Source organism: Rissa tridactyla, chromosome 12, assembly GCF_028500815.1.
Source record: "Rissa tridactyla isolate bRisTri1 chromosome 12, bRisTri1.patW.cur.20221130, whole genome shotgun sequence".
Taxonomy (NCBI): Eukaryota; Metazoa; Chordata; class Aves; order Charadriiformes; family Laridae; genus Rissa; species Rissa tridactyla.
Window position 1 is genome coordinate 621170 of NC_071477.1, and position 13330 is coordinate 634499.

Sequence of the window (13330 nt, forward strand, 5' to 3'; positions counted from 1 at the left end):
ACTACTTAGAATTATTTCCTTTGTAGTATCTGGACGTTCTTTACGGTACCACTCAGTTATATATTTGGTTTCATTTTTCATCATGTATATGGTTAATGGTAACATGATAAACACCTGTGGGGTTTTTCCTGAGTAAGATGATGTATTTGTTTACATAATTTACTGCGTTTTCCATCTGCCTTAGTATACTAATATGTTTAATAGTAAATTAATGTTAAATTATTCCAGTGGAAAGAAGCAAAACCGGAAGAACTCATGGATTCGAAACTTAGGTGTGTGTTTGAGCTACCAGCAGAAAATGATAAGCCTGTAAGTATTTTCAGATGCAGATTGAGTGCTTTAACTTTAATACCACAGTAAATCATGTAAAATGGCATGTTTATGCAGACAGCTATATAAGCAAAAGACAGAACCCTCTGTTTCACTGCCTGGATGGCATCAGCCTTCAGAAATGCAAAGCTGCTTCAAATTTTAGTGATGCTTGATGTAACTAGCAGCTAATTTGAACAATGTAAGCGCAACACGAGTACAAAGAAGTCTTTGAGTTGGTCTGTTTTCATTGAGTGAAAGATCACATAGGATAAAGATTATTTCAAAAAAATTTGAAAGATGCTGATTGATGGTCATAAAGCTTGGAGTTTATGCTGAAGCAGTTATAACCATCAGCAATATAAATTTGTCTGTCCAACGCTCCCCTTTGCTTCCTTCATACAACACTGATTTTAGCAAGTAAATTGGTAGGAAGCTAGTAAGGAAGACACGACTGCAGTTAGGGATTATATTGTGATTAGCAGCTATAATGTTGTAGGACCCTTTTTTGTTAGGATAATGAAAGCACCGATTAATTTCTAACGGAAGAACATAGTGTCAGATGCAGAACTGGAGCACCTGTGTGTGTTGTGCTTGAGGGAAAGGGGTGGAGAGAGAAATACTCGGTAGGCAGGCTGTCAGCACATCTGTCCCATGCGTACTGTGGGACACGGTCTAAGGATATTTCCTCTTCCACATATGCAGGGACTGGAGAGTTGAGGTCATTCTGTCTGCGCTTACTGCTGCTGATCTGGTGTTTTCTGTGAAACAGGAAAGGGAAGTAAAGGTTATGGGAAGAAAAATGTTGTTTATTTCTTTTGATACAGGCACGTTTCAGGTCTGCACAGACAATTTTGCCTGATTCTTCTCCTACATATCAGGTGTGTGGTGTGGTGTTAATAACTAACCAAAAATCACTCTATCCTTTTTTAACAGCATGACATAGAAATAAATAAAATTGTATCCACAAGTGCAACAAAGACAGATTCCTCTGTAATGTCTAAATCAATAAGTTCTTCTTTGGATGACACTGAAGTTAAGAAAGTAATGGAAGACTATAAGAGGCTTCAAGTAGAAGTTCAGAGGTTACGGGAGGAGAATAAACAGTTTAAGGTAAAGATACTCTTTTTTTTTTTTTCTGATTTACCCCTTTCCTGAAAAAGAAGCTTACAACTTAAAGGTTTGGTTACCTGGCCTTGGGACAATACTTTAATATTGTCTATAAATTAAAAAATAATGTAGGTTTCTCTCTGTAAACTGAGAAAAAGTGTTGAAATCAATACTTCCTTTGAAAGGAGCGTACAAGTCATGCAGTCAGAGAAACTGACTGGATAGCAACCCAAAGTAATGAATTCCCTCTTTTTTTTTTTTTTTTTCTTCTGTTCCCACCTAGTTTTCTCAGCCTGAATTAAGCATTCAGTGTTGCATTTGGCCTCGTTCTTTCAAACTGATGGGAGCTTGAGGGCAGTGTTGTGCAAATACTGAGTGTTTTAGTAATTGCACCTATAATATGGAGTTGAAATGACCAAAGTGAGACAGATTAACAGGAAATATGCTTCCTGTCATATCCAGCACATCACTGTGAAATTGAGAAGCTTTTATCACCATGCTGAAAAACTCCTTTAACAGTAGTTTCATTTGTTGTAAATGTCTAGTTTCATAGATAACAGGACCAATGAAAATTTGGAATTTGTGACTGTTAGAACTGTTAGTTCCCATGAAAGGAACTCGATTCTGTCAGCCCTGATGCCTAAGAAATTCTTTAAACATTTGTAAGCCAGTTTTGTTTTGCACATAGAAATAATATCTGGATGTATCTGAGACATGACCTTAACTTCTCCTTGTGTTCTTGTTTCGCCAGTGTTTCACAATACTTTAAGTACTATATTATTTTATTTTATTGCAAATCAGTCTTGACTAGGACATATCTATAATTGAGCTGATGTTTTACAGTAACGTCTTAAACGGTGACCTCTTTGTTCCTTCTGTGGGATGTTAGAAATATCTGTAAAACATCAGAAATCAATGTTAAATTACTGCCAGCCACCAGGTGCTGTAAGTGACAGGCTAGGGTCACTGTCAAAAGGAAGTTAAAATATTTAAAACGAGAATGTTTAGTTTCTAGCAGTAAAATTACTATATAGGTAAGCAACATTTTATTGTTTACAAAAGCCGGTTGTCCCCACCCAGACTTAGAGTAGTAGTGAGGTATCAGGTAGTCTGTGACTTTCAATAAGTAAATAATAAAAAATAAATAAGGCTTTCCTCCAGAACTGTAGGTGCCCCTTTAAAGTCAAAAGTGAGAAACACTGACATACACTGAGCCTTTTGAATTTCACTTATCTGACAATACTTAAGGCTGCAGTAATTTTTAGTACAATTTTATTTCTTGGATGTTGTTTTTCTTTTTAATGTGTATACTGGAGGCTTTTGCTTCAGTATCTTACACTTCTGCATTGTAATATTGCACCGCATAAAAAAGTCTAACACTACTGCTTCAGCCATATACGAGTTAAGTCACAGAAGGTCACTTTCCCACTCCTGAAGTGCTCTCGGTGTGTGTGGAATGGAGTGTGCTAACACACAGCTGTTATACCACGAGAATATCCTAATTATTGCCATTAGTTTCACGTTGAAATGTCAGCACTAATATGATGTGGGAAACAGATTTCCCTTCAAATGCTGGTAAAATTTGCTTGTGACATCTAACTAGGGGAATGATGAGTATAACTGCCCTTAAGTTGCATATTTTTCATAACCTATCTTAGTTACATTGAAAAGCATTTTCCCCAATAGCACTATACTTGCTTACAGAGCGAGAAAAGCATCTTCCCGCCATTCCCTCCGTCATGGGTTTTTGGAGTTCTGGAGCTGTCTCTGGGCTTCGGACGAGTGTTCTTGCAGGTTCCTCTTCGCTTCCCGTTACCATAGTCAGCAGGAGAAAACTTCCAGAGCGTGTGTTTGGTGCTCTGCTAGTCGAGTAGATACAGAACTCCTCTTCTGCCTCACTACCCCTTCCTTCTCAGGGTTATCTAGGAATCGCAGAATGGTTTAGGCTGGGAGGGACCTTAAAGCCCACCCAGTGCCACCCCCTGCACTGGGCACGGACACCTCCCACTAGACCAGGTTGCTCAGAGCCCCGTCCAGCCTGGCCTTGAACAACTCCATAAATAGAGCCGTAAATTAGCTTTTGCCTATTTTATTATGCCCATCTAAAATAAATAAGATAAGGGTTAATATTTAAAGCCTCTTTCAGTAGAAATAATCAATATATCTTCCTTTAGGAAGAAGATGGACTGCGGATGAGGAAGGCACCCCAGACAAACAACCCAATATCTGCTTCTGCAGCTGCTGTCAAGGACGAAGGGCTCAGCTCCAGACTACTTGCTTTGGTGGTTTTGTTCTTTGTCTTCGGTGTAATTATAGGAAAAATAGCCTTGTAGAGGCAGCATGCTGGAAATTGTAAATTGGTTTGATGGTTCTGCCATATCATTGGATTAAATTTATTCATAACAATGTTTAAAAAAAAAAATTAATGTATGACATCTCACAGGTCTTGCCTTTAAATTACCCCTGCACAAATACTATGTAACATAATCTAGAAGGTTTAAAATGTACAATGAGGGAATGAATGAATATCCTTCAGTAATGAAAGGGGGGAGAGAATCATGATTTAACACTACAATGGAATATTGTATATGTCATTTTAAACATTCTTAGACCCTGCTACATGTTGCTGAATTACCTCTTTTAAAAAAAAAAAAAGAAAAAAAAAAAAGGAAAAATAGAAAAAAAACCTATTCCTCCACTGCTGGAGCTGGCCCTATTGGATGTTTGGAGCTGGGTTAGGCAGGAGGTGTTGATAAATTCTGTAAAATACGTTAATCCACCATTCTGCTCATAAATTTAACAGTTTCTGTCAGTGTCTTCAACTCTGTGCAAGTTACCAATTTCTTGGCACTTAAATGAATAGTGAGAAGCTGAAAAGAATTGTATGTGGCAATGCTGAATGTGCTAGGCATCGTTAAGAGGCATATATTGACTGGTATGATGCTCATTCGGAATAAAGGTCAATGCCTTGTTCTCATAAAGGGACCAAGCTACATTGCTGTTGGTTCATTTAGTTGAATTGAAGTGTTATTCAGAGATGTTTAATGCATATTTAACTTATTTAATGTATTTCATCTCAAGTTTCCTTCTTGTCACAAAATTGACTAATACTATATGGTATGAAAAGGCACCTGTTTAAAGCCAGTGACTAGAACTAAAAATTTGCTGCTGTAGTGACGCAAGATTCTTCTGCCTCCTGGTGTTTTGGGCACTACACAATTGTTGGGAGTTTTGATCATCTGAGCATTGGAGAAACAGTGGTCAGGAAACTGTTTTTGTATGTAAATAAGTCTATCTAGGGGAAAAAACATTAGTAGTAAACTAGTCCTATGCCATAAAAGACCAATCCTGTTTGACTATGTAGCATCTTAAAAAAAGAAAAAAAAAAAGAAAAGAAAAATTAAATAAAGCCCCCAAATTAATGTTTCCTTTGTTACTTTTGTCACGTGCTCACAGTTAGAGGGGAGGAGGAAACAGCGTTGTCTGTCAGTTTAGTTTGTTTATGGCCTAAGGAGACTTGCAGCCTTGTTTGAGGATGATTTTTTTTTTTCCAGCCTAATTTTAAAATCAATCCAAACCAGCCCATCGTGAGCCTGATAGGCCTCAGTGCTGTTCAAGGTAACCACGCTGGCTGCTGAGGGACAAGGTAACTTCCCATTTTTCAGGTTAGTTTGGTTCAGTAGTTAAGATGCTTGATAGCATACTGAAAGTAAGGGTAAGGTGATTTTGTTTCTAAGCATACTTTTAGTACAAAATACTTAAACTCAGTGTGTTTTAACATGTGGAACTTCAGTAGATGAAATGGCTTTTGAGCAGGTAAATTCCTGTATATTCTGAGATGGTGGGTCCAGAAACCACTGGCGATAGAAGTTTTTGCAAGAGCTTTCAGGATTACGGGGCTTCTTCCATTCCTTTGTTATTCCTGTGATTTCCCAAGAAGGCTGTTTGGGCTGCAGCCTGTCTGCTACACCCGTTGACCTTTCCGTTTGCTCCACTTGTGTCTCAAGGGTTTCCTGCTTTACCAGTGCAAAGCAGCGAAATTTTATGGGAGGTTTAATAAGAAAATAGGAGAAAAAAAAATCTTAACTGGTGTGTTCTGCTTATGAACGCAAATCTGGAAGTACTTCTAGAAGATTCAACAAAAAATGAGAGGTGAATCTGTAGCATTTTAAAATGCTAGTGCCTTGTCTGCTCAGGAGGGAAGTGGCGAAGCAATGGAAGTGCCTGTGAAGGGCAGAGCATGGGAGATGAGCTGGAAAGAATGAAGCAGTGAGCTCAGTGTGACAGATTGGGCAGACCTGAGCAAGAAGATGATACTTCCTGGGCAGTAGAAGCTAATGAAAACTTTTACATGCAACACTTTAAAAAAACCTTTTCAGAGAGACAAGGTTGTAAGTGATGTTGCAAAATTTAGTTTTCATGGCTTTGAAGAATATGTTTGAGAAAGCCTTTACTGAAGGAGACTGAACTATGCAGTATTGTTTTAGGAGGCTGTAAACACCTTGATGTCACTAAAAATGAGTTATCAGAAGAGCTAAATTCCTTATTTGCTTTTTTAAAAAAATAATCAACTTTTTTTGAGTGCCCTGAAAAACAGTTTCAAAAAAGTTTGTTTCAAAAAAAATTGCTGCCTTTGCAGGGTAAGGGGGGAGGATCGAAGCTTTAAATGGGTCGCTTGTGAGTATATCTGCAATGATGTTTCAGGCAAGCTTTACACACGCTCTTAGCTACCGCAGTTGACTTTGCTGGCTCAGGCAGCTCCCCGATCAAGGGGAAATCCAACAGAATGTCCTCCTTCCGATGTTCAGTAGTCACTTCGTGATCTGTGACAACCTGGGACTTGAACAAAGTTGTTCCTGTTGTTTGCACTGCACTCCGGGATTATAAAGAGGTCCCAGAAAAACACTCGCATGCTCTGCTCAATGCCTTACAAGCGCGTGGTTAAGGAGACCAACACACAAAGGACCTTGGTTAAGGATCTGTTGGTCACAACTACAGACTGCACCCTCAGCCCTAAACAAGACTCAAATTAACTGCTTATATTTTGGAACTTAACAAAATTCTGAGGTCTTTCCTAATCGTTGCCGACAACAGCCTGAGCAGACAGTAGCACTGAATTGTCTGGATAATGCGTTGCTTTTCCTGAGCCTAAAATAAAATGACTGATCAGTGGAACCCCTATTACCTGTCTGTCTGATGGCACCCTTTCATATGCAGCAGAAAGAAAAACTAAGGGTGTTTTTTCTTCCAAGGTTCCTAAAAGGCCAGTCTGTAGATACATTGCAAAAATATATTGGATGGATGTTCTTAAGCCACCTGGATCTCTGTAAGTTGTTCCTTACATGATGACACCAGAACAAACGTTTTCATTAAGTGTTCACAGAAAGGGAATTATTCTGGAGGGCGTTGTATATCTTAGGAAGTTGTGCATGAAACATATAGTTTCTAAATAAGATTATTGTCTGGTGTCCTCACACAACACCAGATACTAGAAAACTTTAATTGATACATGATAGTACAAATCAAGTTAATCTGATTATTGTCCCTGCTGTTCTTCTAAGATACCCACCTGCGTGTATGTTTACTGTTAATTTTTGTAAAAGCCAGCAGAGGCTGCTTAGGTAGTGTTCACTTGGTGGAGCTTTACAGTCCTGTCTTCACTTTGGGCAAATTTGGAATAAATAGGTATCTGAAATGTCTTGAAGCCTAGTACTGGGAAATGAACGGAAGATGGTTTCTACTGTTTTCATGTAGTTATCCACATCCTAAAGCAAATCCTCCCTGCACGAATGATCACAACTATTGCTCTGCGGTGGCAGTTGGCGACTGTGACTGCACAACTCTAACAATTGCACATGCAGGCTGGGCACTGCGATTCAGGTTACTGTGGAATTGCCGTAGGGATCAGAGCGCGATAATACTGCGTGTGGAGAGGGATCAATGTACTGTGCTGGAATTTTCTAAAAATACAGGATTGTAATAGCGGGACGGTGGTATTCCATGTTACTTTTTTCTCCTGAAATGCTGTTAGTGGGATAAAGTTGGAACCTCACTTTGAAAATCGCTTGAGTTTCTTCTCACCAATAAACTATGAAGGGTTTCTATTCGCTGCACATGTAAACTTGCAATTCTTATTACAATCTTGACTTAGCATATTTACATAGTGGTGTGCACACAAAAATGGTTCGTTAACGTCTTAAGATACTTGATGTTGCAGTTGCCTAATGAAAGAAGACTCTGTCATCCCTTTTCTTTGGAAAATGTGTTTGACACTTTCATCTCTTAATTGGAATACTTCCTTAATTCTTGGGCACGATAGTGACTTAGCTGCAGTAGTCTACGTGATGTCCTGAAATGCCGTATCCTGAGTTCTGCTTTCTATATAAAGCAACTGAGAAAAAAACACAGCCCAAAGCCCCTGTATTTGAAATTAAAGGCCATGTAAAGCAAGCTCTGTGAACCGCGTGTTTGCAGTGGCTGCGGTACAGCTGCGATAGCGCTTCACAGCAGCGCCGGGGCTGGGGGGCCGCTCGCTGCTCATCTGGGGAGGGTCGGCACCCAGTGCTCGCATCCCCGCACGAGCAAGTCAAGAAGGGGCAGGGGGTGAGTTAGTTCCAGGCTACGCATTTGAGATCTCTTGGGGTTTTTTTGTTCGTTTTTTTTTGAGTCAGAAACACTGATGTAAAAAGAAGAAAGTAATCTGTACAGGAGCGAGACTAGTTCAATACCGTAGGTGGAAGTTACTATTTCTTATAATCAGATACATATCTACAAATTTAATCTACTGATGAGAAAATACTTGTATAAAGCAATGTTTAGGCATTTTAGAAAGAAAAGCAACTACTGAGCAAGGCTGCTTGCTCGTATTGGGATGAAACCTCGCTGTTCTCTAGATATACTTGATGAAAAGATGACAGTGGGATACAGTGCTAGTGTAAATAACCTGCTAGAGTTAGATAAATAGTGGGATTTATTGTTCAAGCAGGGCAGTGCTGATCTGGCCGTGTCCAATTAAGATGTCCTTGTGTTACGCTGACAGCTTCATGTGGACTGAACGACTTCGTCTAACGGGCGTCAGTGCTGAAGTGACGTTACTCATTGTGCTGTTACTGACTTTTATTTTCATTAGCTGCAGAAGACAAAGTAACCGTGTGTTTCCACTACTCAGATCTGCTTAACTATAGAATTTGTTTGTTTTATTAATGGGTTGTAGATTATTTTTTAAAATAACACAAGAGCCAGCCAGAAATCTCTTCACGTAATACTCTAATAAGCATGCATGTGCACACTTCCAAAATGACTATCTGCTTCTCCTTTACTCCACCGTTTCCTGGGCCTTCATGTCCTTCTGCAGAACCGCTGTCACATTTGTACTTTGAGGAGTAAACTTTCACTGAACTTTCGTGTAGATCGCTTTTGCCTCTCAGTCCGGGCCCGAGTTTGTCCTGAAGCGTCTGCGTGAGTGAAAACTGCAGAAGGGAACTGCGAGTCTGCAAGCACAGAAACAAGGCTGCTTTTCCTTGAAGCAAACTTGAACTTTGGATCTTTTCTCCTATGATCTGTCATTAGAAAATGGCCTTTTCCAGATGGCAAAACAAAAGAAGTTAAGAAAACAAATGAATTAAGAACTAATTGAAGCCACGTATTACAAGTTGACATTCTACATCTGGCATTTCTGTTTATGTTTCTGCATTGGTACTTTTCATTCTTATTTAACGAGTTTCTAATTTTGTGATATCTTTTTTCAAGATTTTGAAGTGCCTATGATGACCTGAAGAACAGCCCGTAGTAAAGTATTGTTTCCAGTTTAGCTGTACTTCATTTTTTTTAATCAAATCTTTTTCTTCAGTGGATAAACTCACAAGATTAGAAAAGCCTCTTGAAGTCTCCCTCATGTTTGAGTTGGCAAGATTCCCACACATAATTATCCACATGCAACTACTTTTAAAGGACCTTTATTAAGGCTGAACCAAGCCAAGCGCTCAGAAGGCAGGCAGGACCCGCTCTGCCTCAGCGTGGCCGCTGTTTGCGGGGAGGTGGCGGCGCGCGCCCAGCCCTCGGCGCGGGGCGGAAGGTGGGCCCAGGGGAGGCTGGCGCCGCCCAGCTCCCTGCGCCTGACCTCCTACCATAGCCTCGTGAGCTCTCTTAAGATACGTATAATTTGGTTTTTAAAAGTTGAACTTGAAAAATGGCGTTGTGGGTGTAACCCACGTCTGTGTCAGGATCGAATCCGTTATGTTCGTGTACGGACGCCCGGTCGTGGCCTAGGCATCTGATGTCGCGGTGAGTAACCTTGAGCTGAAGCAGGAGTTTTTGATTTCCCTGGGAGGCTGCACAGAAGTGTGAGCACAGCCAGGGATTTTTGCTTCAGTTCTGAGCCTGAAAGCGTTTCTGTGAAGGCCGCAGCTTCTCCTGCCCAGTTTCTTTTCTGATCTGTTCTGCCTGAGCTGTCAAATCTCACTCCGTTCCCCCTCAGCCCTGTGGTTCGACCCCAGTCATCCTCATTTGCTCGCTGCTCCTTGGCGCAAAGGAACCGACGTTCAGACGAGCGTCTTTAAATGGTTTTCCTTCTCTGCTGCCTGCTTATTTTCCGTCTCGGTCTCTTCCTTCCCGTGCCCCCCCAGTCTCGCCCGCCCGGGCTGCCTGTCCCGGCCACGGGGGTGTCCCTGTGCGGCTTCTCCGGCCCGGCACCCGCTCACCTTCTGCTGCCTCGTCCCTCAAACCTGCTCCTTCCTCCTCTGCACTCGCTGCAGAGTTTGTCACCATCTCCTTTGTGCCTCCAGCCCTTTGCTGCTGCTCCAGTGTGGCACATTTGTTTCTAGTCAACAGCATGCTTTTATATTCAGCGTGGCTTGTTTACCAAATGAAGCACTAGCTCAACACTGTTAATATATCCAACAGTGTTTTTAAACTTTTTTGTGTGTTTTGTTTAAGAGTTGTTTGGGAAGTCTAGACTGCAAAATACATTCTAAGGCATTTTACACAGGGGGGCATGAAGGTGGCTAATTGGAAAAATAAGTTGCTGTTAATTGAGCTGTGAAGAGGAGATCAGACCCACGACCATGTTTGTCCGGCAAAGTCAGCTCATGCTTTGAATTTCCCTGCCTGCTGAAGAAGCAGGAAATTGCTGAGGCAACAGGAGTAGCTTAATGGTATTAAAGAAGGCACGAAAGACTCCCTGTAGGAAGCGACTAAACGCATTCTGAGCATTTGAACGTTATTTTTTTTTTCTTCTTCTCTGCTTCTTGGAGTGAAAAGTATCATATAAGAAGTGAATGGGGAAGAGTTTTCCAACTCTTGTGTGCCTGTTACCGCTGACTTTCAGGTACTGACCTGCCACTGCATCTGTTACCGTGGTTTTTCTTCACAGGTACAATATAGAGGTACGTATTTTACAGCTGAAAGGAATCCAGTAGTTATGACTAATGTTTGTTTGTGTCCCAGACCTGCTTTTCTAATGCAGCGTTAGACATGCAACATGAAGTTTATTTGGGTTTGCCTCGCTTATGTCAGATAAACGCATCGCAGAAGTAGAAGTTGGTGGTTGCTGTGGAATCCTGATTACACTCGAGCGAGGCATAGAGCCATGCAAGCTGCTAATGAATGTAACTGGTGCTTCAGAAGGGCAGAGCTGAGCAAATTTCCTATCAAATCTGGGAGTGAAGAAAAAATTAGATGGAACACTGAATTAGAATTGGTGGGTTTCTAAGTGAAAGCTACTAAATGGGCAAAATCCCAAGAATTTTGCAATCGAGATGGGGGACAACTCTAGCTAACAGTCCACCCTGTTTCGGTGATAAAATGAAGGGAAAAATTAGATGTAAAGTAATACAAAACAAAAAGGGAAGCAGACAGCAATCAACTCAAAATGAGCATTATGTAGAAAATTAACACAGAAAGCAATAGCCAAAGGAAGACAAAAATGCATGGGTGGGAGTGCCTGGAGAGGGTGATGGAGAGCTGAAGTTCAGAGGAAATCTTTGCGGTAGGATATGGACCGTTACTGGGTGCAGGTGGTAAAACTGCTAGTGATGATGTCAGAGAACTGGAAAGGTGATGTCATTCATTAGTAATGCTTAATATTTTTAAATTCAGTAGGTCTAGAAGCCTCGTGTCAGTAGTTGTAAGGGAGGTGCCTGGGGCAGTCTGTGCCCTGCGGATGAGGATGGCGAACGGGACAGGGCTGTCCGGGGACGGGCTTGGGAAAGGAGATAACGAAGGAGCGTGATGTGCCTCTTCATTCTGCCTTTGTTTTTCAGTTGGCTTTGGGATTAGTGTGAACCGAGTGTATCTGGGCCCCTGCAAAGCTTGCTGTTTTCTGACAATCGCACCTTCAGTGAAATGGGGATGCTCAAAGAAGGGTTCTGCTGGAAGCTGATACCATTCAGTGGTTCCAGGTCACTGGTGAAAATCGCTACTGATAAAACGTTAACAGGACCAGAGTGTAAACAGCACCACGTTCTCCCAGTGCAGTCCCAGGGTGAAAGACTAATGAATAGGAATGTGTTCTTGTTTTTAATTACAGTTAGCAGTAAGCGATTATGCTTCTGTATGTCTCAGCTGTGAGAGCTGGGAATTTTCGATGCAATTTGGATATTTACATTTTAAAAGAGAAGCTGAGTAATTGGAATGGATGCAAAAAAAAAAGATTCAAAAATTACTGCATGAAATGCCTTAAGAGAGGGCGGGAGGGAAAATCAGTTGGCTGAGTTTATCTGTCAGAACTGAGAATGTCTTGATTCCAGCGCACAAGCACCTTCACGGGGAGAAAATACTGAACACTGCAGCTTTCTGATGTTAAAAAGAGCAACACAACAAAAATCACTGCCTGGCAATCGAACCCGGCAAACTCAAATTGGAAAACGCACAAATTCTTAAGAGAGAATAACTGTGTAATTTAGGAATGTTTCTCCAAAGAACTGTGAACAATAAAAGTTATGCTATTTATGCAAATAGCTTTTTCATGGCTTTTTTTCTTTCAGAAGTGTACGGAAAGGGGGGGAAGCAGCGGACAATGGCAAGGCGGTCAGAGGGAGGTTCAGCATGGCCCATCCGTCGCGCGGTTTGCGGCGCCGCATCCGAGCACCCGGCGCTGCTGGAGCGAGCGCTCACCTGCGACAGCGGGGCTGGGAGCGCGCTCGAGTGCGCGGCGAGTGCATGATGTTGTCTTGTAACTTCTTACATCGGGTAAATCCCGACACCACCTTGAAAGGATCCGTGGCCTTGGAGGAGTACTTACACCATGCAACATCCAAAATCTTGCGAAGTTTCCCTACTATGTAAATGAAAAAAAGAAGATTCTGCACACAGATCTCATTCGTGGGGGTAAACGTAGAGCAGGAATTGCCGTCTCCCTCCTGCACTCACCCTCCTAAGACAGCACAAGGCTGTTCCCTATTCTGGCCATCTTTGGGTCCTGCAGAAACACGTACCGTTGCTGATTTGAGTCACAGGCCTTTCTCTGACCTGCAGAGAGTGACGGCTCTAGCAAGGTGACGGGAATCGGGTCTGCTGAAGAGAAAGTCGTGCGTACAGCTTCCAGGAGAGGCAGCCGTGCTGCCCTGGACTCGCCCCGATTCACAGCATCCCAACAGGGACATCCCAAAGGAGGTGCCATGTTCTCCAAGAGGCACTTCCAGTTCTTCAGGTATTTGCCTGTGGATCTCCACGCAGCAGCAGGCAACAAAACACCAGAGCCCTCAGAAACGGAGGGAGGTGTTCTGCCTGCTGGACCAACCCTGGAGAAGTCTTCTCCAGCGATGGCAGAGGGAGCCAGCGTGGCCTTTTTGTGTATCATCTCAGAAGTATAACTGTCTATGCGCACCACGAACACTTGATCATGCCTGCAGCACGCGAACATGATGACAACATGTATGTCACAATCGTATGCATTTAATAAGCATCTCATTCG

At 41.9% G+C, this 13330-nt stretch overlaps 1 protein-coding gene across 2 annotated transcripts in view; it reads left to right on the forward strand.

Moving 5' to 3' along the window:
• The window catches only part of VAPB (VAMP associated protein B and C), a 33465-nt gene extending 25940 nt beyond the window's left edge, over window positions 1–7525 (forward strand). Inside the window, exons 4-6 of one of the 2 annotated variants that reach the window (XM_054218128.1) lie at window positions 229–309; window positions 1137–1190; window positions 3594–7525. In XM_054218128.1, coding sequence (XP_054074103.1) covers window positions 229–309; window positions 1137–1190; window positions 3594–3752 — 294 coding nt within the window. In that variant the 3' untranslated portion in view covers window positions 3753–7525. Of the gene's footprint in view, window positions 1–228; window positions 310–1136; window positions 1191–1245; window positions 1423–3593 lie in introns of both variants that reach the window. The other variant, XM_054218127.1, reaches the window with a different exon arrangement.
• The last annotated feature ends 5805 nt before the right edge of the window (window positions 7526–13330 follow it).